At 37.7% G+C, this 26,470-nt stretch overlaps 1 protein-coding gene across 7 annotated transcripts in view; it reads right to left on the minus strand.

The window, feature by feature from the left end:
* MAP3K7 (mitogen-activated protein kinase kinase kinase 7) overlaps positions 1-26,470 on the minus strand; it is a 72,361-nt gene that overhangs the window by 23,076 nt on the left and 22,815 nt on the right. For 2 of the 7 annotated variants that reach the window (XM_059732085.1, XM_019496806.2), the window contains 12 exons: positions 25,555-25,665; positions 24,623-24,688; positions 23,510-23,555; positions 22,732-22,870; positions 21,422-21,546; positions 17,046-17,174; positions 15,984-16,114; positions 14,709-14,790; positions 13,079-13,230; positions 11,371-11,533; positions 7,570-7,650; positions 767-834 (listed from right to left, as the gene is read on the minus strand). In XM_059732085.1, the coding sequence (XP_059588068.1) occupies positions 767-834; positions 7,570-7,650; positions 11,371-11,533; positions 13,079-13,230; positions 14,709-14,790; positions 15,984-16,114; positions 17,046-17,174; positions 21,422-21,546; positions 22,732-22,870; positions 23,510-23,555; positions 24,623-24,688; positions 25,555-25,665 (1,293 nt within the window). Of the gene's footprint in view, positions 1-766; positions 835-7,569; positions 7,651-11,370; positions 11,534-13,078; positions 13,231-14,708; positions 14,791-15,983; positions 16,115-17,045; positions 17,175-21,421; positions 21,547-22,731; positions 22,891-23,509; positions 23,556-24,622; positions 24,689-25,554; positions 25,666-26,244; positions 26,359-26,470 lie in introns of those variants that run through there. The other 5 variants (XM_059732091.1, XM_059732089.1, XM_059732099.1 and 2 more) reach the window with 5 other exon arrangements.

Genomic DNA, 26,470 nt, shown 5'->3' on the forward strand with positions numbered 1-26,470 from the left:
GCTACAACAGAGCCTTACACTAGAATCTTACCCTAATCATCAGACTGAGAGTTACTGAAACTGGGAAGTTAGCAATTAACCAATCAAAACAAAGTTGATGCATCATTAACTGTACACTTTGTTAATTTGAGATGTTTGTAGTTTAATTTTATTATTTCACAGTATGCCACTCTATCTGTTACACCACAGCATCTGGACAACAGATACAAAACTAAGCTATTAATAAATACTCTGTTAAGATAACAAAAGCTTAATAATGAAGCCACACTATATTTTTCAAGTGTATTATATTTCTCAATAAATGGATCTATTTAAGTTTGAACCTGAATATTATGATGAAATGTGTTATTAATTTTTGATTCTGTGCAGTATAATGCTATGATATATGCATTACAATTTCTTGACAAACACAAACCACAGTAACAGTCTTTCTGCATGCTTATGGCTTGTGACTACCATCCTTTGTAACACCCATTTTAAGCCAAATTATGTGACAGTCACACGGGCAAGTTTTTTTTTGTTTTTTCGTAAATAAAAATTAGATGTGCTGGATATGCGAACTGCAAAGAAGAAACTTCTAGCTTCAGATTTCTTTCATAAACTACCCTTTCAAATTTTATTTTAGATGCAAAACAATCAAAAACCACAATTTCTTAAATTGAACTATGCCTAACGGCATAAATCCTGTCTAGAGCAGCATCTAAACTGAAATTTTAAGGGAGTAGTTCTTTCCAATAAGAAATCATATGGTAATGAAAGATTTTACCTGATTGGATTCTGTTCCAGCAACACTAAGGTCTTGAATGGATCTACGCCTCTGTTGTCCGTTTCCTGCTGGAAAAAAAAAAAGACAACACAAAACAATGAAAACTGCTCAGGAACAAAATAAGAAGGGTGCGACTGTTGCAGCAGGAGCTTGGAATTTGTACAAATCCACAGAGAGAAAGTTGGGGGGGGTGGGGGGAGGAGGAGAGAGAGAGGGACAGCTGCAGAATTTTAACTCAAAAAGTGCTGGCCTGTCAACAGAAAGTGTATCCTAACACAATAATCACTCCTACCACATGAATAGTTTTTGCACTCTAACATCTTCTGTCACGTGTGTTTGAGCAGGCTTAGTACTTGGGGGCAGGAGCTGATGACGACATCTATTTCAAGTGCGTTACGTTATGGGGATTTCTAAAGCAAGACTGCTAAGATAACACGCTGCCAGCTCCAACCTGTTGGTTTTTTTTAACATACTGATGCAGCAACACATGGCAAGGCCTTCTGACTGCATTATATTCCTCTCACATAAAGAAAAAAAGGGGAAGTGTTTATGTCAAGTCTTTTAATTATAAGCAAAACTATTTCTTATTGTCACATTCTGAGAACTAGGAAAGAAGCCTGTTCTCCATCTAAGTCACTTTTTTATATCAATCTACTAAGCACAATGCTGTAATCTTCCTCCTTCTCCTTACACCTGTTAGCAATTATCCACCACTGACAGCTATATCAAACAGTTTAAAATTTAACACTGCCAGTCGATCAAGGAAATTTTTATGAAACCAAGTCTCCATTAGAAATAACATGGATTATGCAATAGAATTTCTTTTGGTGCTTTGCTTTTTTATTAACATGATTGTTTACATGGTCTCTTGAGATGACAGGTCAGCTGTCCAAAAGGAAACACCAAAACGTTTTGAGTAACAGCTGACAATGCTCAAAATTCTTGGTCTCGGGTCTGCATTACGTAACTTCTGCTAGTGGGTAATGCTTGGAACACATACTATAACAGTTGCAGTGCTGAACACTTATCACAGCTCCCCAGTCAATCTTTTGTAGTAACAAGCCACAGACTTTTTTAAACTTACTTTTTTATTTGATGTCATTTCAATGACTTAGAGGTTTTCTGGACACAGATTTTAATTTGCATATCGATCAGAACAAAAACACAACTAATGTATCTTCTATATACACACTGTTTAAGAAATCACAGATTATAACATTTAACTAAATCTTCCTACTACTGTAATATGTGACAGGCCTGTGGATTTTAAAAATAAACTACCAAAAACCAAAATACGAAGTTCTCACATTAGCTTTACCAAACCATGATGTGGCATTATAATTTTATAATCGCTTAAAGTATCAAAGGGAAAGAACAGTTCAAAAGTTCAGGAAAGAGACAGGGAAGTCTAGAATTGGAGTTATGTTCTTCTGACCAACCATAACCTTGGTTATAGGTGTCTGAGTGACTCTGGCTTTATTCAGATCATGAACTTACCACGCTCATCAGCGGTGCCCAGAAATGTACCAGACTGCCCTGCACAGACTGTTTCCTTAAGTGGATGGTGTGTGGCTATATTGAGCTAATTAATATCAGGGCAAGCTAACTGGCAGTATCACTCAGGACTGACAACTCTCTTACAGTATTGTAAGGAGATTATACTCCTTTTGGTTCTGCAGCCAGCTTATGTGGAGCACTGCAGCGTGTCTGAGGGTGTTCCAATTGGACAAGTAATTAGACCAACATGGCTACAGCCAACATCCCTAATTAGATGAGACACTCTGTGATCTAGGTGTAGGTTCAATTTTCTCCATCTGTAATTTGGGAAAATAAATACTTACCTATATAAGAAAGATTGCTATTAGATCTAAGGAGTGTTTGTAAAGCTATTACAGATCCTTAAATGAAAGTAACTTGTGAGAATTATTACACTCCTGCATTTTAAATAACTATAACAAAATTATAAATTGAAAAATTATGCTCCTCTAATATTTTATCTAGCTACTGCAACTCATCTTGGTACTCATGATACAGATGATCCACCCACAGCTGATCCAACAATTATGTTTGCATTTCATTCAACAGCACTATTCTAAAATTAGCCTGGCTGAAAGAAGCTTGCAAAAAATATCTGGAATTCTCAATTCAGATTAGCAACATTTGTGAATTTAAAGAACCCAGCACATGTGTTCCTGAAACATTAGACTGTGGAAGCCAAAAAGTTAAAACAAACAAACAAACAAAACCCCCAAAACCAAACCCCCCCCCTCCCCCCCACCAACAACCCAACAAAAGAACCCAGGGTGGGGTGGAAGAAAAAAAAAAAAAAGAATACTTTTGGGGACAAGACAAAGGGAGGGGATTAATAGAAACGTAGTGAATCTATGCCTTTAGATGAACAGATTTCAAGCTAGCACTACGGAGGCAAAAGCAAGCTGTACTACAGAATGTCATTTTAATTAGTATAGCTACTACAGACAACTGCCAAACAGATCAGACGAAGCAGAAAACAAAGACCGCAGATCAACAAATACTTGTTGCTCCAGAATCAATATTGATGTTATTTTCAGTATATGAACTTCAGAACATGAATGTTCCCTTCATTTTAAATAATTATTCCTGGTCTACATATCTTCCACTCCACTACTTACAATTGATATGGACTTTGTTCATAGCTCTACATTTATTTTAAAACTGTTTTTTTGGAACAGACTTTTTAGGGTAGAAAAAATCTTTTAATAAGAGATCTGGACAAAAAAAAAAAAAAGGAATGAGATTACAACAGAATGTATAATCAGAACCTAAGAATGACAGATATAATGAAGGGTTCAGTGGCATATTATGTAACATAGAAAGTTAAATAAAAACAGACTGTTGACCAAAAAAAAAAAATGTATTGCATATGTTGAGAGATTCACTTAGGATTTCATGGAATGCATATGGTGTATTTTCATTGGTCAATGCTGTCACTAACAAAATATAAACTTAAATGTAAGGACCAAGTCTAAATAATAAATAATTATATTGATTGTTTACTGCAAAATATTTGGATGCCTAGGAACTCTTCTATCTATTACTTAGTTTGTTGAGTCTCCAATGTATTTGATGTCTTCATTTTTCCAAACCATTTTATTCTTTTCCTTTTTTTTCTACCTGTTTGCCTGCCTTTTCCTTTCTCTCATTCCAGTCTTGCTCCTCCTTGGTGTTCTTTTATCCCATTTCTTCTTTTTCTTCTCTCTCCTTTCACTCTTTTTCCTCTTATTGCACTGTATTCCTCCCTGCAATTTAACTCTCTTCTCAGTACTTTTTTCTTCATATTGCTCACCGCCTTATCACATTGTACCTTCCCCAGGTGAATGGCTTCTCTCAGTCTCCTGCCTCTTTGTTGCAAACTCTTACACAAATTTTCTCTGCCCATAAAATTTAGAGCAGTGCTTCCTATTCTCAAAAAAAAGTTTTGCACCCTATTGTCTATATTTGAAGAAACAAGCCACAGACTAACACTAAGCTTCTATTCAACACATGCAGCTCCCATTCAACAATCTAAAGCAACTTATTCTTGTGTTTGTGCAGTTTGTTTTTCTTACTAGATACCTACAGACTCCCCTAGTTCTCTCTCTGGCCCTCTCACCTCCAAAAGCTCAAATATGCAAGCAGTCTAGTATTCCTCATTGTCTTCTACAAGCAGTTTGTTCATTTAGGTCTCCATTCACCCTATATGCAAAACCACTATTGCCTTATTGACTCTCTTGTTCTCTCCTAACGTGGCTCTCACTCCTCTTTCCACTGATCCAACTTTGACCAATTCTCTTTCTTATTTTTTGATGCTCAGATTCTCTTCCTTTATTCACGCTCAGATGCACCTGCTTTTGTCAAAATAGTTCACAAACTTAGATTAATTTAGGTGTTCCTGAGTAATATACAGCCACTATAACCCCCCACCATAAAAACAGTTTATATGAAAATGGTTTATATAAAACACTGAACAGAGATGCCAGTGCCAGAAGGTATAGTTAGAAAAAACAGTATTCTCCAGAAGGAGAAAGTCAAAAGTCTTGCTGCTTTTGATTACTTATCTTTATTAAGTTCTCTGAAAAATATAGTTTAATACATGATTTAAAAACATGTATTTATTAAATCTCTGATGATCTAATTGTTTAAAAATATTGATTTGCACTGCTTATGCCTGCATCCTAAAATAAAATGTTGAGAACAAAAAGTGCATTTTACACATTAACTTAGTTATGCACACACTGGAATATCAACTACCTAAGATGTTAAATTGGAAATGAGTCATGACAAACCATTTTACTATTGAGTTAGCTTTATGTAATAACGTAAAATCAAAATTAGCTTTATGTAAAATCAAATTTTATGAATTTGAAATGTCAGTGTCTTAAATGAAATCTATACTCAAACAAGGTACTTACAAATTTTGAGGATGGAGAAAACATTACACATCTGTACCCTGCAAACAGTGGCTTGATGGGCTATATATTGCTGACTGTTGGTCTAGATCACTTTCCCCTTCTCCCCTTTCTACATCGCTATTATATTTGCTCTCTCTCAATCATACAGTACCACTTGGACTTGAAAGATTTGTGAAAATATTTGCTTTCTGATCTGTGATTTCATGGTAGTTATTTCAGAATTCTGGCATGCGGATTATCTGCTTCCTCCCCAAGCCAGAGCTGAGTTCGGTTTCCAGCTTATTCCCGTTTCCATATCCTCATTAACCATGACCCTCTGCATCATTTCTTAGTGGCAACAAATACAAAACATTCCCTAAGATTTTGGGCTGTATCTATAGTACCTTTAAATGTCTATCCCATGCTCACTGCACAGTCACCTATCTTCTTCTGTCTTTTAACTTTGTTATTTGTTTTAATATTCTTTGCAAAATCTAAACTAAAAGGGGGCTTTTTGAATGGGATGCAAAATAAAGTTTGTCTAACTACTTGTGGTCAAGTTCCTCTGAAAGGGTTATTTGAATAACTGAAATATCTGAAAACTTTCAGACCTTTTCCCAAAGGGTCACATAAGGATATTCTATCCTGGAGAGGACTGTATTTCAGTGGTTTGCGAACAGATCTGTACGTCTAGTTTATAAAAAGCTTTTGGCTAAGAATTATTCAAATTATATTGTTATTAATAATCTCACTAAATACCTCAAGTGGAGGAAATCTGAAAAGAAAAAGAAGAAAAAGAAGTAAAGAAGCAATTATTTTAAAAGATTTAACCAGCCAAAGCCTTTTTCAAAAGGAAGAGTGAGGGGAAGAGAGAGTAATAAAATTATGTTGGGACTGCCATCTTGAGGTCTTCAGTGGAAAACCTAACTGCACTGCACTGTAACAATCTGCAACTCACTATTTCTTAAAGATGAAGGAAGTAAGCTGGAATTCAAGCTTTTTTTTTTTTGCTTCACCTTTATTTCAATTACCCAAAATGTACTCCAGTATACTTTTTAAATAAAATTAAAAATATGGGCTGAACTTTTAACAGAGTTATGAGTATGATGCTGTCATATGTCAAAGTAAGTAATCTCATTCCCTCTCTTTGCCTCCAGTTGGCCTGCAAAATCCTAAAACCAAATCATGATTCATTTTTTAAATTCTAATCACTCATCTGGTGAATTAGATTTAAGTGCTCTGTGGCTGCTCTCTACCACTACACACAATCAATCCTTTCCAGCAATTTTAGTAATCAGAAATAATTCACTGTTGGCTGAAATATAAATTCTGTAAATTACTGACTTTACAGGTGCTTATTTGTTATGCAAATAAGTACATAGTGGTATAACGGCATAGAGTTTTGTGAGCTTTATAGCAACACATTTTGGCACTGTGTTAATAGATCTTAAGTGTTTCTGTCCCTGCAACTTTCATTCTACCTTCCTCATACAAACCCACTAACATTTTCATTCATAGCAACAGGTTATATTATTGGAGATCTAAAAATTTAAATCTACACAGCACTGCCATTTCATATATAATAATGTAAAAGTGATATGCAATACAGATTTCACCAAGCAACCTGCTTTGCATGCAGTTTTAATGAGAAAAATCAGTCTACCTTTATGATTTAATATGTATGTTGTGAAAAGGCCTTCTCAGAGAAAATAAACTATATTTAAGCACACAATTTTTATTGATATGCATATGACAGTGCAGAAAAAAATTTGGCAGGCAAAAGAATGTTGCAAGAAATTGAGGGGGTATGCTTAATAGTGGCCTTTGAAAGTTACTATATTTATTATAAAAAATATTTGTAGCGTGTATTTTAATATGACATGCCAAACATTTATGCAAAGTCATCTAATAATGTCTAAATGTCATCTAATGTCTAACTGATTTTTTTTCTGCACTGTCATATGTCATATATTAGATCAAAGTCATCTAATGTCTAAATGATTTTTTTTCTGCTAATACTGTATGTATATATTTATAAAAACAGATGAGACTGTGACCAAGGCAGTATGAACCATTGGACAAAGTTCATCTCAATTTTAAGCCCACTTTTCACTAAATGAGGGATATTATAATAAAACACTGTACCATACAGGTTTGGTCTGGAAATTCATAAGTCTAATACCAGGAACCTCAGTCCAGCTAGCAAGGGCATATTCCTATCTTTGAGAGAGAAGCAAATGAGAGTGGCAAGTTCTTTTAATTTCAAAGACATGATGGAAAATCTTATTGCACTGTCTCCATCTATATTATATGTCGGAGCAAAAAGTATTTTTGAAAATCTGATCATTATCCCAGCATCTTAGCCAATAGGCCCATTCACCTGGTCTGTGATACCTGGTATGATGATTTCAGGGACATCCAGAATGTTGCCAAATGAAGCAGTTTTACGATGGCCTCGTTTAGGCTTGGAATAGGCTGAAAAAATACACATATACAATACACATGCAAACAACTACAATGGTAACAGCAAAATTATTAAAAATATCTCACTGCAATTTTCATATACTTTTGTTAAACTATATTTCATGCAAAACATCATGCAGAATAAACTGCATAGTCTATTCATGCTTACAAAGAGTTAAGCAATTGTTAAAAGCAAACAGAAATAGCTGTCAATACGAACACAATATAATTAGTTGTAGTTAGCAACACAAAACTCAACAAAGAAAGCAGCATGGCAATGAGGAAGGGAAAACTAAAAATATAATTATAAGAATGCAGGACAAATCTGCTTGTTCCACTTCACCTGCACATTAGTAATAAATACATATATCCCTGATTATTTTAAAAGTTACACGTAGCCTTCATAGTTTCTTTTAGTCTCAGACATACACTGGTTTATCAAAAAGTTTACATTTTCAGGTTGGATGTTTCATTTCCGTAAACTGTAATCTCCTGTAAAAGTAAAATCTAAACAGTGTCCAAGATGTCTGCTTTATTACCAAATTTGAAGAATTATTTCTGTCTTGTATATGGGGTTCTATGAGTGAATGCTTTTTACTTTGTAAACTGGACATTCTGAGCCAACCTACATACTCTAGAGCAGGGGTTCCAAAGCTGTGGTACACGTATCCATGGGGGTATGCAAGACATCTCTGGGGGTATGCAGGAAAAATTGTGTAATGGCGGATTAAATTTTTATTATAATAATAATTGGAATTTAAGGAGTTAAAATATAAAATGCATGTTGGTAGGGGTACACAGGCAGCTGGTAAATCTGGAAGGGGGTACACAATAAGAAAATGTTTGGGAACCTTTGCTCTAGAGCAAAGTACACTGTTCCATAAACTTATGAAATTAATGGAAAAAATTCTTCATGCTAAAGTAGAAATGTTTATGGATTACAATCACATTAACAGCATAAAATAAACCTATAACTGTTCCTTTTGTCACTTGTGGCTGGAGGAAGAGGTGGTAAAACTCAGGGCCTGTATTAAGATTAAATATAGAACTCCCATTAAAATGTGTGTGAATCTCTCTCCCAAAAGCAAACTGTTGTAGCATATTTTAAGTTAATACACACACATACACCAAAAAACTACAAAACTATTTGACATGAATGTGTGCCATATGATTTGTTTCTATGGCAAGTCTAATAATAGGTGGAACAAGAGGATTAGGCAATTCTTAAAATATCATTTCATTTATTTATTCTTGACAATACCCCTCTCCAATTAGCAATCCAGTTTCTTTGTTCAGTATCTCTATGTTTTGTCCTCTGAAACAATAACTAACCAGATAAAAAAAACGGTATTTTAACTCTTACCAACAAAACTCATGAAAATCTGTTTAAGATGATTTTGAACAGATTTTTATTAGCCTGGTACTGACTGATGCAATTTCTGCTTTCCTATTACACTTTGCTTAGTCCAAATGAACTTTAGACAAGAGAAAGGCAGAGGGTTGTTAACTTTAACATACACTTAGATAATTATTTCTAGTTGTACCTAGAATTTAGTTAAGACAACAACAAATAGGGAAAATTGCAAGCTCCCGTGGATAAGAACCAGAGTTAATTTCATTAATGTTAAATGAGTTGCACTCATTTTTATACCAGTGAGTGCTTAGAATGGCCCAGCATTTTTAAAAAACAACAAAAGCAGACTAAGTATGTACTAGGGATGTAAATATCATTAAAAAAATTATTCATTTAACCTTCCCTAATTATATCGGTTAAACAGTTAAGTGATAACACAGCAGCTTAGACACAGCTGCTGCTGGAAGCTGCTTCCCAGGACCTTTGACTGGGGAGGAGGAAAAGGCAGTGGAAAGCTCCACCAGACCACACAGCCCACATGAAGCTTTCCCAGCCTGCTGCAGCCCCTGGCCTGCTGATTGGGAGGGAGCACTTTTCAATGAGCAGCTAAATGCTTAATTGACAAGTCATTAGGCTGCGGGCTGTTTTCCTCTTTAACCTCACAGGCTATGGATACTACTCCCCTCTCACCCTTCCCCTTCTTCTTGCTCCCCTCTTCTGCCTGCCCTCCCGTGTTCACTATTCCTGAGGCACCATTTCTCTTTCACACCGGATTGCGCCCCACACTAAATGTTAACTGGTAATACATTACCAGTATATACTTATTATTTAAATGTTTAACCTTTCACACCTCTAGTAAGTACACAGTTGCCTTTTATGCTGGTGAGACCTTCCATAAATGTATACTACAGGTTGAAGGTGTTAAGAACTGACTGCAGCACTGAGTCCAAGAGTAAATAAATAAACCAGAAGCCTTGGCTCAATACTCTTATGTTAGACCAGGGGTGCTCAACTTCCAGTCCACAGGCCAGATCAGGCACCCGAGGCCATGCTGTGCGTTTCTCCACAGGTCCGAAAATTTGTCAGCAGGGTACTGGTGGCAGCATTTATTGCAGCTATCCTGCTGACAAATTTCAGGACCTGTGAGGAGCCTTGCAAGCAGGATGCTGATAGTGTGCACTAGATAGCACTGGTACACAGGGTCAAGCCCGTGCACAGCTGGATAGCACCTGTGGACTGACCTTGAGCGTTGTACTGGCCCAGCACCACTCATCTGGCCCCTACGGCCAGGAGGTTGAACACCAGTGTCAGACTGTAAGCTCTTCAGGGAATGGTAACACGGCATCCTATACATCACAATAAATCTTTGGAGATTGCCATGATAATAAACACAATAAAAACCAACAGCTTTTCAGCTGTTGTGAACAAATCAGAAGGTTAAGTATATCCAATTTATAAAAAATGTTACCTTATTATTCCCAATTTTCTAAGTGATAGAAAGGTTAGTAGGGTAAGGTCTGACCCCAAGTAATTTGTTTAGATTCTCTAAATCCAGAGCTATAGTCAATAAAAATGACTTTCATAGTCACTGAAACATGAAATATAAATGTTTGCAAACAAGCTATCTAGCTATGATGAGGGACTCTTAAGTGTCTGGTTGCTAGGCACAGTGAAACACTGTATCTGTAATTTGCTTATTTGGAAAACACACCCACACAAATACCTACATGGTATTTTCACCATGTAATTCTGCGTTTGTGCCTGCATCCTAAACTTGCATCAATGACCCACCACATAAAAGAAATACTTTACTACCTGAAGCAAACCTGGTGAAACACACGGCTAAAACACTTTACTTTTTAGTTTTAGAAAGAAACTGAAAGATTATCTTTGTACCTGGTCTTTTCTTCAAGGGTAAGTACAAAACTGAGCATTTAGGTATTTTCTATGAAAAGGTATTTTTCAATTTACTGATAGAAATAGTACTTTAAAATCATTACTGCATTTCAAAATAACTGAATGTTGTATCAAGTGAAATGTAATTTTAATAAAAAATAAGAATGGCAAGAGCATACCATCCATTCAGAAGCAGAGACAAACTTTTAATTATGAAACAAGGCTGATATGTAACAATCGGATAAAAAAAAAATAAATCTTCATTTGTAGCCAAAAGCCCAAATGTGAAAGAAGTAGATTGCTTCATATCAACTCTGAAACAACAGACATACTGTAAAAATAAAGAATCCATGCAAGTCTCAATTCCCACCCATTTTCATTTAATGAAAAAAAAAAAAAAAGACTTAACAACAAACCTTGTCCAAAATTATGAACATTTGGAAGCTCCCCCCACTCCCCATTTTTTTTTTTTTTTTTTTTACCTGAGGTAGCAGCAATTCTTGCTTCTATTTCAGACATGTCAGCACTCATTCTCTTAGCGCCTTCTCCTGAAACAAGGGTTGACTGTGGTCGTCCACGAACATCAGACAAGCTCTCCACACTACTTCCACGAGATGGAGGTAAACTTAAACGACCAGGGTCACCCTGTTAAAACAGGTGTCACACTTTTAAAAGAAAAAAAAGTTTCTCTAGACAACCCAAGAACTGATTTTTGAGCTTAGCTCTATATTTAGAGCAGATTGATAAAGAACCGTGGCGAGGGAAAATTGCCAATATATTATACAACACGTATTTTAAAAATGCCACAATTTTTAAAAATTAACCTCTACATCTTTTTAAAACAAAACCAACTTTATTACTGCAAATGTATAAACTGAACTAAATTAGTTGCATCAATGGGAAAAGAATTAGGACAATGCTGAACCATAACGATTTTTCTTTTTCTAGCCTACCCAATACTCAGTTTTATATTTTCTTACCTTTTCTCAAATACCAATCTTTTGGTCTCAATACTAGCTTAAGATAAGGGGTTCTAATAGGTAAATCTGTAACTTGTTAATAAAAATAATTCCTTTCATCCTCCAGTATGCTGAATTCAACTTTCATTGATCATGTATTATTACAAAATTATTGTAATTTTGTATAAATCTTTTACACCCCCTCTTATCCTTCTCCCATTTAAATTTTCTTTCAGTTTCTCAGTTTGAGAGAATAAGAGCACTACACTGTACCAGGAGTGCTCAACCCCCAGCCAGTGGGTCAGATCTGGCCTCCAGTGTTGTGTCATCTGGCCTGTGGGATACCACACATCCAAAATTTTCAGAGGAGGAGTCAGTCCTGTGGGCTGGATAGTGCAGTACTGGGCCCAATCCTGGCACATGGAGCCAGGTGGTACAGGGCTCAATTCCAGAATGTGGGGCCTGATTCTAGTATGCAGGGGCAGTATGGGATCCCAGAACCCAACCCTGGCACACGGGGACCAACTGAGGCTGGGTGCGGCCCAATATTGGTGTACAGGACCAGGTACAGGCACTGCAAGGTCTGATCCTGGTACACAGAACCTGATCCAGCCCGTGGACTGGCCCTGTACCACTCATCTGGCCCACAGGGCCAAGAAATTAAGCACTACTGCTGTATTCAATGTTGAATTTTGAGGGGTTGGGAGGGTGTCCTCTCTGAAAAAAATGGAGTTTCCTTTTGGTCATTTTTGTGCCCTCTCTCCCTCTGCTCTCTTGAACAATCTGCTCTGCTCCTTGCACTTCCTACCATCTACCATGGACGTGCTTGACAGCTGGCTGGAGCTATAGTCTACCTTAACTCAAGTACCTTCTGGAGAACCTTGTTTTTCCTTCTTTTAGTAGGGGCCAGGATCTCCCAAGGTGACTACTGGTAACTTTCTTCTCCTTGGACTCCATCTATGGAAGACAGCTATGTCTGCTCATCATTTCTTTTATAAGGAAAACTTCTGCAATAGCTTTTACAAGGAAAACTGCTTTCCTACAACTGCAAATGAAGAAACAGCAGATTTCCATGGATCATAATAGATGCAGAATAGTTTGAGTTCCTGTTGTAAAAATCTGTAGGTAAGTTTTTCCATCTTATTATAAAACCATATTTTTAATTTTTTTTTTTTTATCTAGCTAATACCACTATCATCCTTAAGGCCCAAGATTTTACTGATTTCCTTACTGGCTGCTTTGCTGCATTTTTCATTTGCTGGGCTAATTTTGATTCTAAGCGTTTAATGGTATCATTGGTAGCAGTTCCTTGAATGTCAGCAGGTTCCATGTTAGCATCACTCTTGTTACTAGTGTTTGTAGAAGTGATGTCCATGAATGAGCCTATAAAAAACAAAAGCATTTTTTGTATTTAACGAAGAATTCACTTCTCTTTGAAAAAAGACCAAGTCAAAATTCAATTCTTTACTTAATCATTTGGTATTTCCTGGTTTTTTATATTAACTTTTTTGAATGTTTTGATGAAAATTCATTTAAATACCATATTTACTCAAATACAAGACAACCCCCTAGTAAGTAGATTTGACACACAGAAAATTTATCAATTTATTATAATACTCCATGTATGGAATCTTATTATTGGAGGAACATCTTCAACTCATTCCCTTCACTACTGCAGGTAGGTGGGGAGAAGTGCTGAGAGGGGTCAGTACTGGGGCAGGTGGTGTGGGACAGAGTGGGGAAGGCAATAGGGGGCAGGTGGTGTGGAGGTAGTGAGACAGGCAGCAAGAGAGGCAGGCAGCTTGCCCCCTGCTGCTGGCCATTGCCACTTGCCCCCATTGCGCTTGTCCCTGCCCCCTGAAGCCTCAGCTTGTAGATGTCTTTTTCCCCTGTTCCTCACTCCATGCCGCTTCTGCCACCCACAGCCTCAGGTCCTCACACCTTCCTCCCATCTCCCGCCAACCTCGCTCAAAGTCTCTCTCACCCCACCTGCCCCTCAAATCCTGCCCCACCTTACCTTTGATCTGCACAAGCAGGCTTTGCCTCTACTGCAGCCCAGGGTACAGAGCATGGCTCTAGCCTACCCCATAGCAGTGGGCTGGAATACCAGTGCCAGCTCTGTACCACTGCTAAGCTGTGCTCTGTACCCCAGGTTGCAGCAGGGATGGAGCTTGTCAGTGCAGAACAAAGGTAAGGAGGAGAGCAGCAGAAGGGTTGAGAGAGAGGGAGAAGCAGCAGAGAAGGGATGGGGTAGATGGGGCTGCGGGGGAGAGGAGTGGCAGGGCATGCAGATGCAATGGAAGTGGGGTAGTTCTGGTTCCAGCTCCTTCCCCACTGCCTTGTGCTCGATTGTAAGGTGAGGGGCACCCCTCCCTCCCCGTGTCAAATGGGGGAAAATCCCATCTGAACCATTTCCACTTTTTGTCATCAAAATGGAATTCTATCCTATATGCAGGACTGAATAGCTGTTTATGATCTTCCTAGTAATACCCTAGAGATCTAGTCATAAGAAAGAAAATCTGGGAGACAGCTACTGGAACCCAAATAACCTTCTGGAAGAAAGGGAGACAATATGCCTTTGTGGACTGAAGCACCTTTAAGTGTACCCTCTTCGCAAAGGTGGAGACAGGGAAGCGGACTTGGATGGATCAAAAGCTTAAGGGGGCAACCTTTTAGTACGGTTATTTGGTCTGCAAAGGACTTAAGTAAAGGTCTGGTATTTTGGAAAGAAGATTAGCTCTTTTCCCAATTGAAGTTCAAAATTAATACAAGTCTATGCTTTATAAACTGACCCTATGTCATTTTCCTTTAAAACATGATTAAAAAGAGAAACATTTTTTCTTCTATTTAAACTGGCATACCTGTACTAGTGGCTGAGTTGCTTTGGCCTTCATCTGAATACTGACAAGGATACTGAAGAGGTTCATCAGTTCCTGGGAAGTACTGTGTAGAGAGGAATTGTGAAAGTATTAAATGTAAAATGACTAAAACCTCCAGAGTATGTACAGTTGCTGTAAGAGTATCAGACACCTCAATAGCTCCTAGTTGTCTGAATGCATGCACAAAAGAAAACAGCAGTTAGGCTATGCCATGCTACTTAACTACTGAGCTGCTGCTGTTATTACTCCAGCTGGCTCTGCAAGTCTTTGCTTTTCAGTAATTCCCCAAAATGCTAACTATTTTTAATTGCCCCAAAGCAAATTTCTCATCATAGACATCAATGAACTGCAGCCCAAAAAGGCCCTGTTCTGAGGCAAAATCAAGCATATGCAGTCTACCTCCAACATGTTTATCCAATCTGTTTTTTTCAAATCTCTAGTGCAAACTTTAGAGATAAGACAGTATGATGGAAGCCACAAACAACTGCCCGATGAAGTCCAGTAAAATTTAGCAAAAGGACAGAATGATATATAAACTTTGCTGCTAGATATTACAGAGTTTTGGCAGAAAGGAAAGGGATAATATTTAAGCTAATACTGCAAATGAAGGAAGAACTTTTAAAAAATTTAGATTTCAGCTAGGCAGTCTTGTTCACCTGCATTCAGTGTAAAATTGGGTTAGTAGATATCAGAGTGATATGAGCTACATTCAACAAAGTATGTTCAGGTTGGTTTAACTAATAATTTGAAACTTTTCAAATTAGTTAACAAAAAACAAATGAACAGTAGAGCTGTTCTTTAGGGCTAGAGTTTTTTTAAAGGGAATTAAGGGTGAAATAACACTGATAAGCACTATATACAAAGATAAGCAATATACCCTTCTATAGCATCTGTTCTTGAAGACTAGACAATTACCACCTTTTTTTTTCCTTTTTTTTTTTTTAAAGAAGCTAATGCTGAACCTGGAAATTACTGTGTCTATACACATCAGTGTTGGGAAAATTGCTACAGAAACTACAGAAGTAAAACTTCTGAATAACTTTAACGCTGTAGGATCAAATTAGCCTAGATCCTGTATGGGTGCAGAGCAGATACGCCTGTCTGGGCAGCTTTTAAGTTGCATTTAACAAAAACCTTTATGCACTGGAGATTTGTTACAGACAAACATTGAATAAAATGACAGAGGCTTTTTAAAATCAGTATTACAACTTAATAACCCATGAGTCATTTAGAAATTGAAAAAAAAAAAAGTTATACCCGCATCAAGTGTGTCATAATTTTGACAATTTCTTCCATGGAAGGTCGTTGTGAGGGATCCTTAGACCAGCACCGGGTCATTAAACTCTCAATAGGCTTGGGTAAATTTTTGATCAGTGGTGGCCGAGTACCTAAAAGTAAAATGAGTAACTTCTTTATTGAACCATTCTTGGAAATTCTGTTACTACACAATAAGTTAAAATCTTTGCTGCTGAAATACTCGGTGGGTGAATCTACACAGGCAAATAAAACAGGAACACTCTACTCTAGAGTAAACTACTCTAAACTGTCCCGGGCACACGTCTACATATGCAGGGACGTGGAAGCAGATTTGCTGCTCTTAGCAGCAGACTGCTCCTGCTCCCTGTGTCCCTGCATCAGGCCCTGGCTGCTGCCAGGGGGAGATCTAGGCTTCCCCTGGATGTTAACTCAGGAGTTGGCAGGGAGCATAGGGCCAGGAGACAGCTGTCTCATGGTGGAGACTGAGACATTGCTCCTTGTCCCTGGGAACTGCCTGCAACCAGAGTGGGCTCTGTCACTAAAGCCTGAGTAGGGACAATGTCCCCCTGCCCAGGTGGCTCCCAGCCCCCACTTCCAAATCATGATTGGGGAGCAGAGGCTGAGATCTTCTTATCATTCAGCCTCAGCTCTGATGGTAGGGCCCAAGCTGGGAGATCCTTATCATCTAACCCAAGCTCAGAGGTTGTGGGGCTCAGGCTGCGAGATCCTTATCTCCCGGCCCAAGCTCTACAGTTGCGGTGCAGATTCTTCTCTCTCAGCCCTGGCCCTGGCCCTATGGTCTTATCTCCCAGTCCGAGCTCTGCAGCCCTGGGGCCGACACTAGGAAATTCTCTCCAGCCTGAGATGACAGACAAGAAACAACACCAAAAAATGAGCTGGTTCACAAGTGAAATTATCTAAATATTGAGAAAGGTGAATACCCAGAGAAGTATAAAACTATCACTTACTAAATACTTTTTTCCAAAATTATTGAGTAAATGCTGCACAAATACACAACTCACATGTACAGGTACCAAAGTAAAATACAAGCTTACAACTCACCATTATGAACAGCCCACATTATGCGGAAAGCTGGACCACCAATCTCATCAAAAGGTTTCCTCCGGGTGATCACTTCCCAAAGAATAATACCCCAACTAAATACGTCACATTTTTCACTGTAATTGCTACCTGAAAGAAATCCATTGATATAATTTGTGTGTTTTCTACAGGATACATGCATAACATAATAAGAAAGAATGGCCCTAACACTTAGTTTTAACTTCAGCCTTCATTTTCTATACAACGAACACATTTTTATTTTTAAAGCTATTTTTGTTCATACTAACATAAGATTGAAAACATTTATATTGAAAAAAATTAACTTGAAATTCACTTTTTCAATGATGGTCATAGAAAGTCAGCTACTTTCATGAATACAGCTATCATTTTTGTGTTTAAATACAAATGTCTTTAAATATAACCACCATCACGTTTACATAAGCTTAAATAAATAATTGGGTGATCACTTACTGCCTTCAGATTTCATTGCTCATTCCCTCACTGTTTGTTACTCTCCCTTGTTCTGCTATGCCTAAAATTTAACTTGTAAATTCTTTCAGACACAAATTGAGCCTTTCTAGGTTTCTTGATAAGCATATAAGAGACTTCTAGATAATAGGAAAAAATGAAGAACAAAGCCCAGAGTATAAAAGACTAATAGTATCTCTCCTTCTGTAATTACAAGGACCACGTAAGTGCTAAAGTAGACATGATCAATGGATTCAGAGTATAAAATATGTAAAAACAATCAGTTCTTTAGATGTATCTTTTCTGCTCGATGTATTATGCATGAATGACATCGAGTAGCTAATTATTTTTCCTTAGAAAGCATGCATTAAAAAAAAAAATCTACATTTTACATTATTTCCTTCTACGTTGTTTTATTATACAGCTATACAACAAAGATCAATAGCAGATACAGGTTGCACATACACATTCAAATGATTTCAGAGAATTCTCCTGGGTTTGTTTTCTTGATAGAAAAACTTACCCAGAGACACCCTAACAGACATTTGAAAGCTGATGCCCTGAAGAAAAGAGAGCTTGTAGTACTGATACTGTATGGACAGGGACTCCCTGTCCACACATCTCAGTAAGTTCTCCAGGTTCCCTCAGTTTTGCTGGCAGACAGAGGGCAGCAGTGCACAGGGCAGCTCTGATCAGGTAATCCAGACTACTCAGGGCTAGCCTGTGCAGCACAACGTGTGGACTGTGAACAGGGCATGTTCTTTTTCCTCAGATGGAGCAGCAGAGTCCAACGAGTGACGCACTGTCTCACGGGTGGGTAGAAGGGGTGGGAGCAAACACCCTGGGATGCTGGAGAACTGTGGCTTCTCCCAAAATAGAATGTGTGCAGATATGTGCTCTCCCAGAAGAAACTCTCCTGGGAGTGATTTAAACCTGCTTGTATCTGGGTTATTTTTCCTCTTGGAGTGGCCATTTTTGCCCTGGGAGAAAAATCCTGGACATTTGTACACTCGTGGTTTCTCCTAGGACAGCAGTGACTCTGCCAGGAGAAACTGAATGTCTGTACATGGCTGCAGACTTACTACACTTCAGCTAATGCAATCATATCTCAAAAGCAATTTTTTATTGAACAGCTACCACTAAAGGAAATTCCAAAGTGAAAGATCTTGCTTCCTCTCCATCTAGAACAACATTTATTTAAAATTAAATAATTAAAAATATACATTTATAAAATTTAATTTTGCAATATAAAACTCAACTGCCTTTTATCATTCTGGGAAGTTTACTGTTGGGGCTGTCTCTAAAAAACTCTTACCAATATGATATTTAAAAACTGGATATTACTGCATAATAGATAAAGTTAGATTTTGTGGTTGATATTTTATATGTAGTAATAAATACATATGAATGGTTAAAAATGTGTTTATTAAATAAATGCTAATATTAAATAATCATATTTCAAGATTAATTTGAAATGTTCTGTCTCAGCAACTCTTACATACAATAAATATATTCTCAGATGTAAGTATTTAATTCCCTGCAATATGCATGTTTTAATTATATTGCTATATATTTTGGGAAACAGAAGTTTCTCTAAACTCTCGTTAAGAAAGGTGAAGGCTTACAGTAATCCCCAAAGCAGGAAATATGAAACTCTGGTTTTACATTCCTCCTGCCTTGTTGTATACAGAATTGGAAAAGGTCATTAAAAGTGTGAGGAACTCAACATTACAATTAATAACAACAAGGCTTGAAATAATACCTGTATTTAAACAGAATTGCCCTTCTTTGTTTTAATCAAACCTTTATTATGAAATGTAAAATTTTCTTCTTTAGGAAAGAAAACAAAACTGTAGCAGTAAAAGACATAAGAAGAACATAGCCAACATTTTTTAAAAAGGAGGAGGCATGGCCTAAATTAACGATTTCCTGAAGGCACAGGGCCAACTGCTATTTATGCCCTTGAATATTTCCCCCTTTTTAATCTAAGAAGAAAGTCAGGTCCAATTCGTATGTAAAATCATTAATATCTGACAGATACTTGACAACCTTTGTGAAATGATCAAGTAGGCTTCCTGCAGTTCCTAATGAACTGATGTCATTTGTGTCAGCATAAAACCTGACCCAAAATTGCTGGTCTTAGCAGGTATGTTGAGGAATTAATGAGTAATTACCATACTTACTTGCATATAAGACGAGGTCCCAACTCCCAATTACCTTACCTTATATTTGCATACGAGGCCGAGGGGTGAGCAGGTGGCTGCTGCAGCTCTGACCTTGGCCCTGACCCGGGGGTCATGGCTACAGTCAGGCCCAGAGCAGAGCAGACTCCTCTTCGTTCCCCCCCACCCCATTCCCATCAGATGCAGACTGGCTCTGACTTGGGCTGGGGTCTCTCCAAGACAGGGAGCATATGGAAACTCTTCACCTACCTGGCCAAACAACAGCCCTGACTCTAATATAGCTAGGCAAGGGCTGTGCTTCCATGTGCTGTGCTCTGGGACAGAGCAGCTTGAGCAGTGTCTGTTAGTAAGGGGGGTGGGTGGAAGAAGCAGAGACTGAGGAGAGGCAGAGATTACAGAGTTGGGGGGGAAGGACGAGGGGCTGTGGGGAGCTGGGGATGGGAGGAAGGCTGCAGGGGGAAAAAAGTAGGCATGGCAGAGGGCAAGGTGGCCACCTGACTCTCCCCCCGCCACTGTTGCCCCTGTTGTAGAGAGGGGGTGGGGGGGCAGGGGAGGGAGTCAGGGATGGGCATGGAATTCAAGACAACCCTCTAATACTTATACATTTCCAGGTGTAGAATCTAACAGACTTATAAATTTTCCATATACAGGATCTAATTATTTTGGGGGGTCGTTGTATAGTATATTCAGAGTCACCTTATATTTGAGTAAATGCAGTAATAACTAAATGTTCAAGAAGAGGTGATTGGCTAAAATAGGGCCTTATTGATAACTTGTAGAGAAACGTGAAAAGGCAGTGGTTGCCTATACTTTTTTTGTGTGCCTATAGCTACCTAATACTGCAAACTTTAAGTTTCTAATAATTTGATGCCTTTATAGAGAACTAAATTCACTGTTCAGATCTCCAGATGAAACCTACAAGTATCCACAACAAAATCTGTATAAAACACTTAAGCAAACAAATTTTCCTGCATTCTTCTGACTTGCTGAAAAGAGGCTGGACTATTTCCCTAGGAAATATACAACAGCTACATATACCTTTGATCATCACTAGACTTTCTTAGCACACACATTTACAATTATTTATGGGGTGGAAGATGAGGTGAATTGAAGCTCAAGGGAAAAGGAAAAGAACAAGGAGGAGAAAGAAAAAAGGGAAGAGTAATAAAGTAGTAAGTAGTTAAAGATACAGATGCACTGACAGGAAACTCTAAAGACTGGAGCCAATTAAGAATATGTGGTAAAAGGAATGATATTTTAATGCTACAAGAATCTAAGGTTATTTCTGAATCTCAGAAATGGTATTATACTGGGAAAATACTAATATAGCCACAGTAAATTTTAGGCATGTTACACTTACTACCTTGAGACAGACATCATCTTGAATTGACTTTTTAAGTCACCCCAGTAAAGACTTATATAAAATTACCAGTACAAATCTTTACATAATTGAAGGCTGCTTAATGCTAACACAATCCCAGGTTTACTATTACAGGCCATCCAGTTTAGCCATTTGTTAAAGTAAAATATCAAACTTTGACATATATGTGAATTTCTTTCATATACATATTTGGCTGGCAGGTTTGAACCCTAATTTTCAAATGAAAATAAAAGGCTATTTTTCTCACCATGGTTTTTTCTTAATTCCTATAAAACTTAAAACTCACTCAAAATGTCCTTTAGTATCAAGATACATAAAGTCAAGATCATAAGTTACTTTGTTACCTTCAAAAACTTCAGGTGCCATCCAAGCAGCACTTCCCTTATTGTTGGTCATGTGTGTTTGAATATCACAGGCTGTACCAAAATCACAGATTTTTAGAACTGTCCCCCCAGCTACCAACAGCAAGCTGTCAAGAAAACCCCAAAATTATACAATTTAGTAGTCTTGTAATAAAACATAACTATTTTAGCTACAAAAAAATCATTCGTTAGAATGAATCTTAAGGTCTTGCTTCCCAATACTTTATATATAAGTGCCCTTACCATTCCTTTATGTAGTATTAGTGGTTTATCTAAGCATATGGACTGCTTTTAAATTTAAACACATGCTCCACAAAATAAAGTAATTTACTAATTATTTATGCTGTGGAAGTTTATACACAAAAATAGTTTTTTAAGGAACAGTTATATCAATAAATTAAGCATTCCAAGGGCGATAAAATCATTCAGATGCTTGTTCACCAACATTTTGTATGAGCTCAGAAGACAGAAGGCCTGTCATCATGGCTGACTCTTTGCCAGAAGAAGAATGACCAACACACTCAATAGGACTACCTCACAACCTTTTCTTCAGATGAAATGGATAAAGAAACAAGCAGTCATTGATCCTATGGATCCAAATTTGGGAAGGAAGAAAGACTCAAACCCCAGGTCCTTTGCTTACAAAGGAAGAACACTGGCAGTAGATATCAAGGCCTTTTAAATGTTCTTGTTTGGTAAAACTGTCCTAATTAAAAACCCACTTCCATGATGTGGGAATTGGATTAGGATGCAAGAACAGGAACAGGATTTATTTCTGTGTAATACAGTATAGGCTTAAAACAGACATCATATTTCTCCTGGGAGAAAGCCTTTTGTCTTGGGATAGTGCAGGCATACAAGCCTATTTTCCCACTTTCAGTACCTGTAAAGTTTGCAAGATAAAATGTGCTAATACTTTTTCACCAGGAAAATCATGGCTTATTCCAGTTAACTGGCATTAATTTCTGGGACAAGCTACAGGGCCCAAAGGGCTGTGCAGCTCTTCTGTCCCAGGTTTTGACTTGGACCAAAAAGAACTGCCTCAAATGAGAGTCCATTTTTAGCGAGTGATAAGTACACTGTTAGTGGCACACAAAACAATGCATTTTGATTTTGTAACTGAAATTTCAATTTCATGGCTTTTAAATTAGATCACACTGAATTTACTAGATGTAAACTATCATTTAAAGGCTCCATCTGAGCCCGATGCAAGTAACAAATTATGAGAGACCCAATTCTAATTTTACAAGGGGGTAGGGAGAGAGAAATTTAAACACTAATTAGAAACCTACTTTGGTGGTTTCAGGTCCCTGTGAATTAGAGCCTTTGGCTTCATGCTGTGGAGATATGCCACTCCTTGGGAACACTGTAAACACCAACTCATTGCATGTGCAGCAGTATAATAAGGCAGAGGCTCAGCACCATGCAGCACTGCAAAACAGAGGCACAAACTAAAAAGAACTTAATTGCATATTACAACAGATACAGTGGAATTAACAGCATACCATAAGAAGCTCTATGAAATGGAAATGGTTATTTACTCATGTCCTTTAACATTGCTGTTGAAATCTTGCACATATTTTGAGCAACAGAGGTTACCCAAATAATGATTGCCAAAGTTTTTAAACAGTAATTCCTTAATAAAGGTGTTTAATATACAAATTCTGCTATGCAAATAACTAGTCATATGCTAAAAGAAGCCCATTTTCAGGTATATCTAGCACAATTTATATTAAATGATCATAAAGGGAACTAACAAGAAATGGAGAAGTCGAAAAACTTTCCCTACATCTGAAGAAGGGTGTTTGTGCCCAAGAGCTTGCAAAGAACAATTTTTCCAACTACTTAGGTGGTCTATCACATCTACTCAAAGAACTCTATCTGCCTAAGACTTGCACAAAATGTATAATTTGTTACAAAAAAAAAAAATCAGTGGGTTACAGAGGAATTTTTAAACTACGCTGGTTATAAAATGTTCCTTAAAATGCACATTAAACCAATTTTACATAAAGATTCTCCTAACACTAGCAGTTCAGCTCCAGGGAGACACTATGTTGAGAAGATACTCACCATTGTATAGAGAACCTCCTTCAGCATACTCCATAACAAGACACACCTTTGGAGGGGAGGGGACAAAAAACAGGGAAGTTTTAAAGTGCAATGTAGGGGTGGACAACAGGTTTTGTCATCTGAAAGAAAAGTTCATTCAGATGAACTGCAATGTGCCATACCTGAACTCATGGCACATGTATTTACAAGATGCAGACTCAACTTAATACTTAATTCCCATTAAAGGTTAGGAAAGAAGAAATGATGCACTTTTATATAGCCCCTAAATGCAAAAGTTTCTGTAAAATTACAGTTAAAAGGGATTTACTGCTGGAGCGCATTACAAAAAATCATCAACTGAGGTTGCTATCTTTTATTAGATAAAACAAAGGCAAACCATTTAATTAAATACCCCAGACCAGAATAAAATGCATCTGTTACCCTGCAAATTTCAATCTGTCCTGTTACAGTACCTGCTAAACCACTTGGGTATTAGTGGTGTCAACAGCTATTAATGCAGGGCAAATGACAGAATCCTGAGTTCCATTAGTTTCTGAATGAGGCGGCACTGATTTTTCAGTCATATGCATCATCTTTTGGTTGTTCATTTTTCTTATCACTGATTTGGAATTAATGGGAGTATCCACAAGAGTAAAGTTACGTGTGTGTACACCACACTTGACAATAACCCCCCCCCCCCCCCCAAAACAAACAAGAAAAACCCCTCAGTGTAGGGAGGGAGAGGGAAAAAAAGACACAATGAAGTGCTAATGCAGGGGTGGGCAAAATGTGGCCTGCCAGGCCATTCTACGTGGCCCATGGGGGCCCTAAAAAATTTAGAAAAGAAATAATTTATCGGCCCCTGGCTGCCTATCATGTGGCCCTTGATGGCTTGCCAAAACTCAGCAAGCAGCCCTCCGTTCAAAATAACTGCCTGCTCCTGTGCTAATGGGTATCGAGAAATTAGTTGGCTTTTTTAATTTACTTTTAAGACAAGCCCAACTACTAATAAAATGACTGCTATTTTATAGCCACAATACTAAAGCATTCTATTTTCTGAATGTATTTTTTGTGTTACTGCTTGCTTATAGCATGCTTTATCAAGAGGACCAAGACTGAAGAAATACAGCTTACTGGATTCAGACAGGCTCCATATAACTTGACTATATTAGGATGATTCACGCGTGACAACTGTCGAAGCTGCAATACAAAAGCTGTATTTTATTTCAAACCATAACCACTCAGAAATTTCCATTTATTCTCAATGTTTATTTTCACATACACTGTTCACATTTAGACCAAACTATACAGCCTATATTTATAGGAGGGTTATTAGTTTGGGTTATTATTACTGGTGTTACCCTTAACAAGGGACACTCCACTTTGCAATCTAACAATATTTGTCACAAACAATGACAGCTGCTTAACATACTACTCTTACTGGTCAAACTGTGGTGTCTGGTGTTCAACCTTGTTAGATAAAAATAAGTTAAAATTTATATCCCTCCAATGGTGAAATACTGAAAGTATTAATATTTGGAATACATGCAGCTGTAGAACAGAGTATAAATAAAGAGCACCAAACCGGCGACAGATGTGCAGAGAGCCTGCTCCGATGCGCTGGAAATCCAGCATGTCGGAGCAGACTTGATTAATCGAGCTGCTGGAGCACAGATATTGATGCTCTCTGGCAGCCATCCATGTCACATGAATCAGTGTCCCCATGAATCCCCGCTGGAAAAAAAATGACAGTGGGGTGCTCTGAAATAAAACATGTTCGATAAGCTTTAGTTGAAAGTGCCCCGCTGCCATTTTTCAGTGTGGGGATGCTGATGCACATGATGCTTGGGCACTTTTAATTAGCATGGCTCACTAATTAAAGTAGCCAGCCAAGAGCACATATAAAAATGTCCAAAAGTATTTCAGGTTATAGTCACAATTTTTAAATTTCACCATTTTTAAAATTATGTCTGCCTTTCGACAATGAAAAACAAGCAAACAGTAATTGGAAGAAATTCAGGATACAAAAGACAGTAGATGCAACCTCTTAAAGAAAAATACTGTACCTCAACAATGAAGGCTTTTCTTTCAGATTCACTTTCTATTTGTTTGATGGCCACATCTTTTCCTCGCCATTTTGCCTTACAGACCACACCAAAGGCTCCTCTTCCAACAACCTAGATGAAGACAAGGAAAGTTGTAGTGAAAAAGCAAGAATAATTTTGTGACACAGTACTTCAAAAATATTTAAGACAAAAGGGATGATGTGCCATTGACTTAAAATTTTAGTTTAAAGCAATTCCAGGCATATAGAATTGTATAAATTTACAACAGCACTTTAGTGTTATGTAAAAAAAAAGGTTATAATCAAATTAAAGTTCTATTCCCATTAATGTTGTGGTAGAGTCTCTCCTAGGTTGCTTACAGGAAAAGATAGGAAGCTACATGCACAAAACACTGCAAATCTAGATACAATAGAAAGTTTTTTTTTTAGAAAATAGTGTGAACTAACTTCAAAGGAGAATCGCTAAAAAAAAAAGAGAGCTAGTACAACTACAAGACTTTTGCTTCTACAAGTTTTGGCAAGTGAAAGCTTATCTTTATAGTACTGACTTTTAGTTACAGAAAGCATGACCATTGATGATGCGTATGTAACCAAACATATGGATATTCTGAAGTTTATGTTGAAGTTACAGTTGCGGCCGAGCATGCACGTTCAAATAACATGGGAGAATTCTCCTGGTAGAGAAACTTACCCAGAGCCAAGTATACAGGCATTCAAATATCGAAGCCCTGAAGAGCGGAGAGCTTGCAATGCTGATACTGTGCAGCCAGGGGGGCCTCTGTGCATACATCTCAGCATGCTCTGTAGGCCCCCTTAGTCTACCTGGTGACAGATGGCAGCAGTACATAAGGCAGCCCTGATTGGTTGACCCAGACTGCCCATGATCAGACTAGGCTTCCCTGCAGCACAATGTGGGG

Source organism: Alligator mississippiensis, chromosome 1 (genome assembly GCF_030867095.1).
Source record: "Alligator mississippiensis isolate rAllMis1 chromosome 1, rAllMis1, whole genome shotgun sequence".
In the NCBI taxonomy this organism is placed as follows: domain Eukaryota; kingdom Metazoa; phylum Chordata; order Crocodylia; family Alligatoridae; genus Alligator; species Alligator mississippiensis.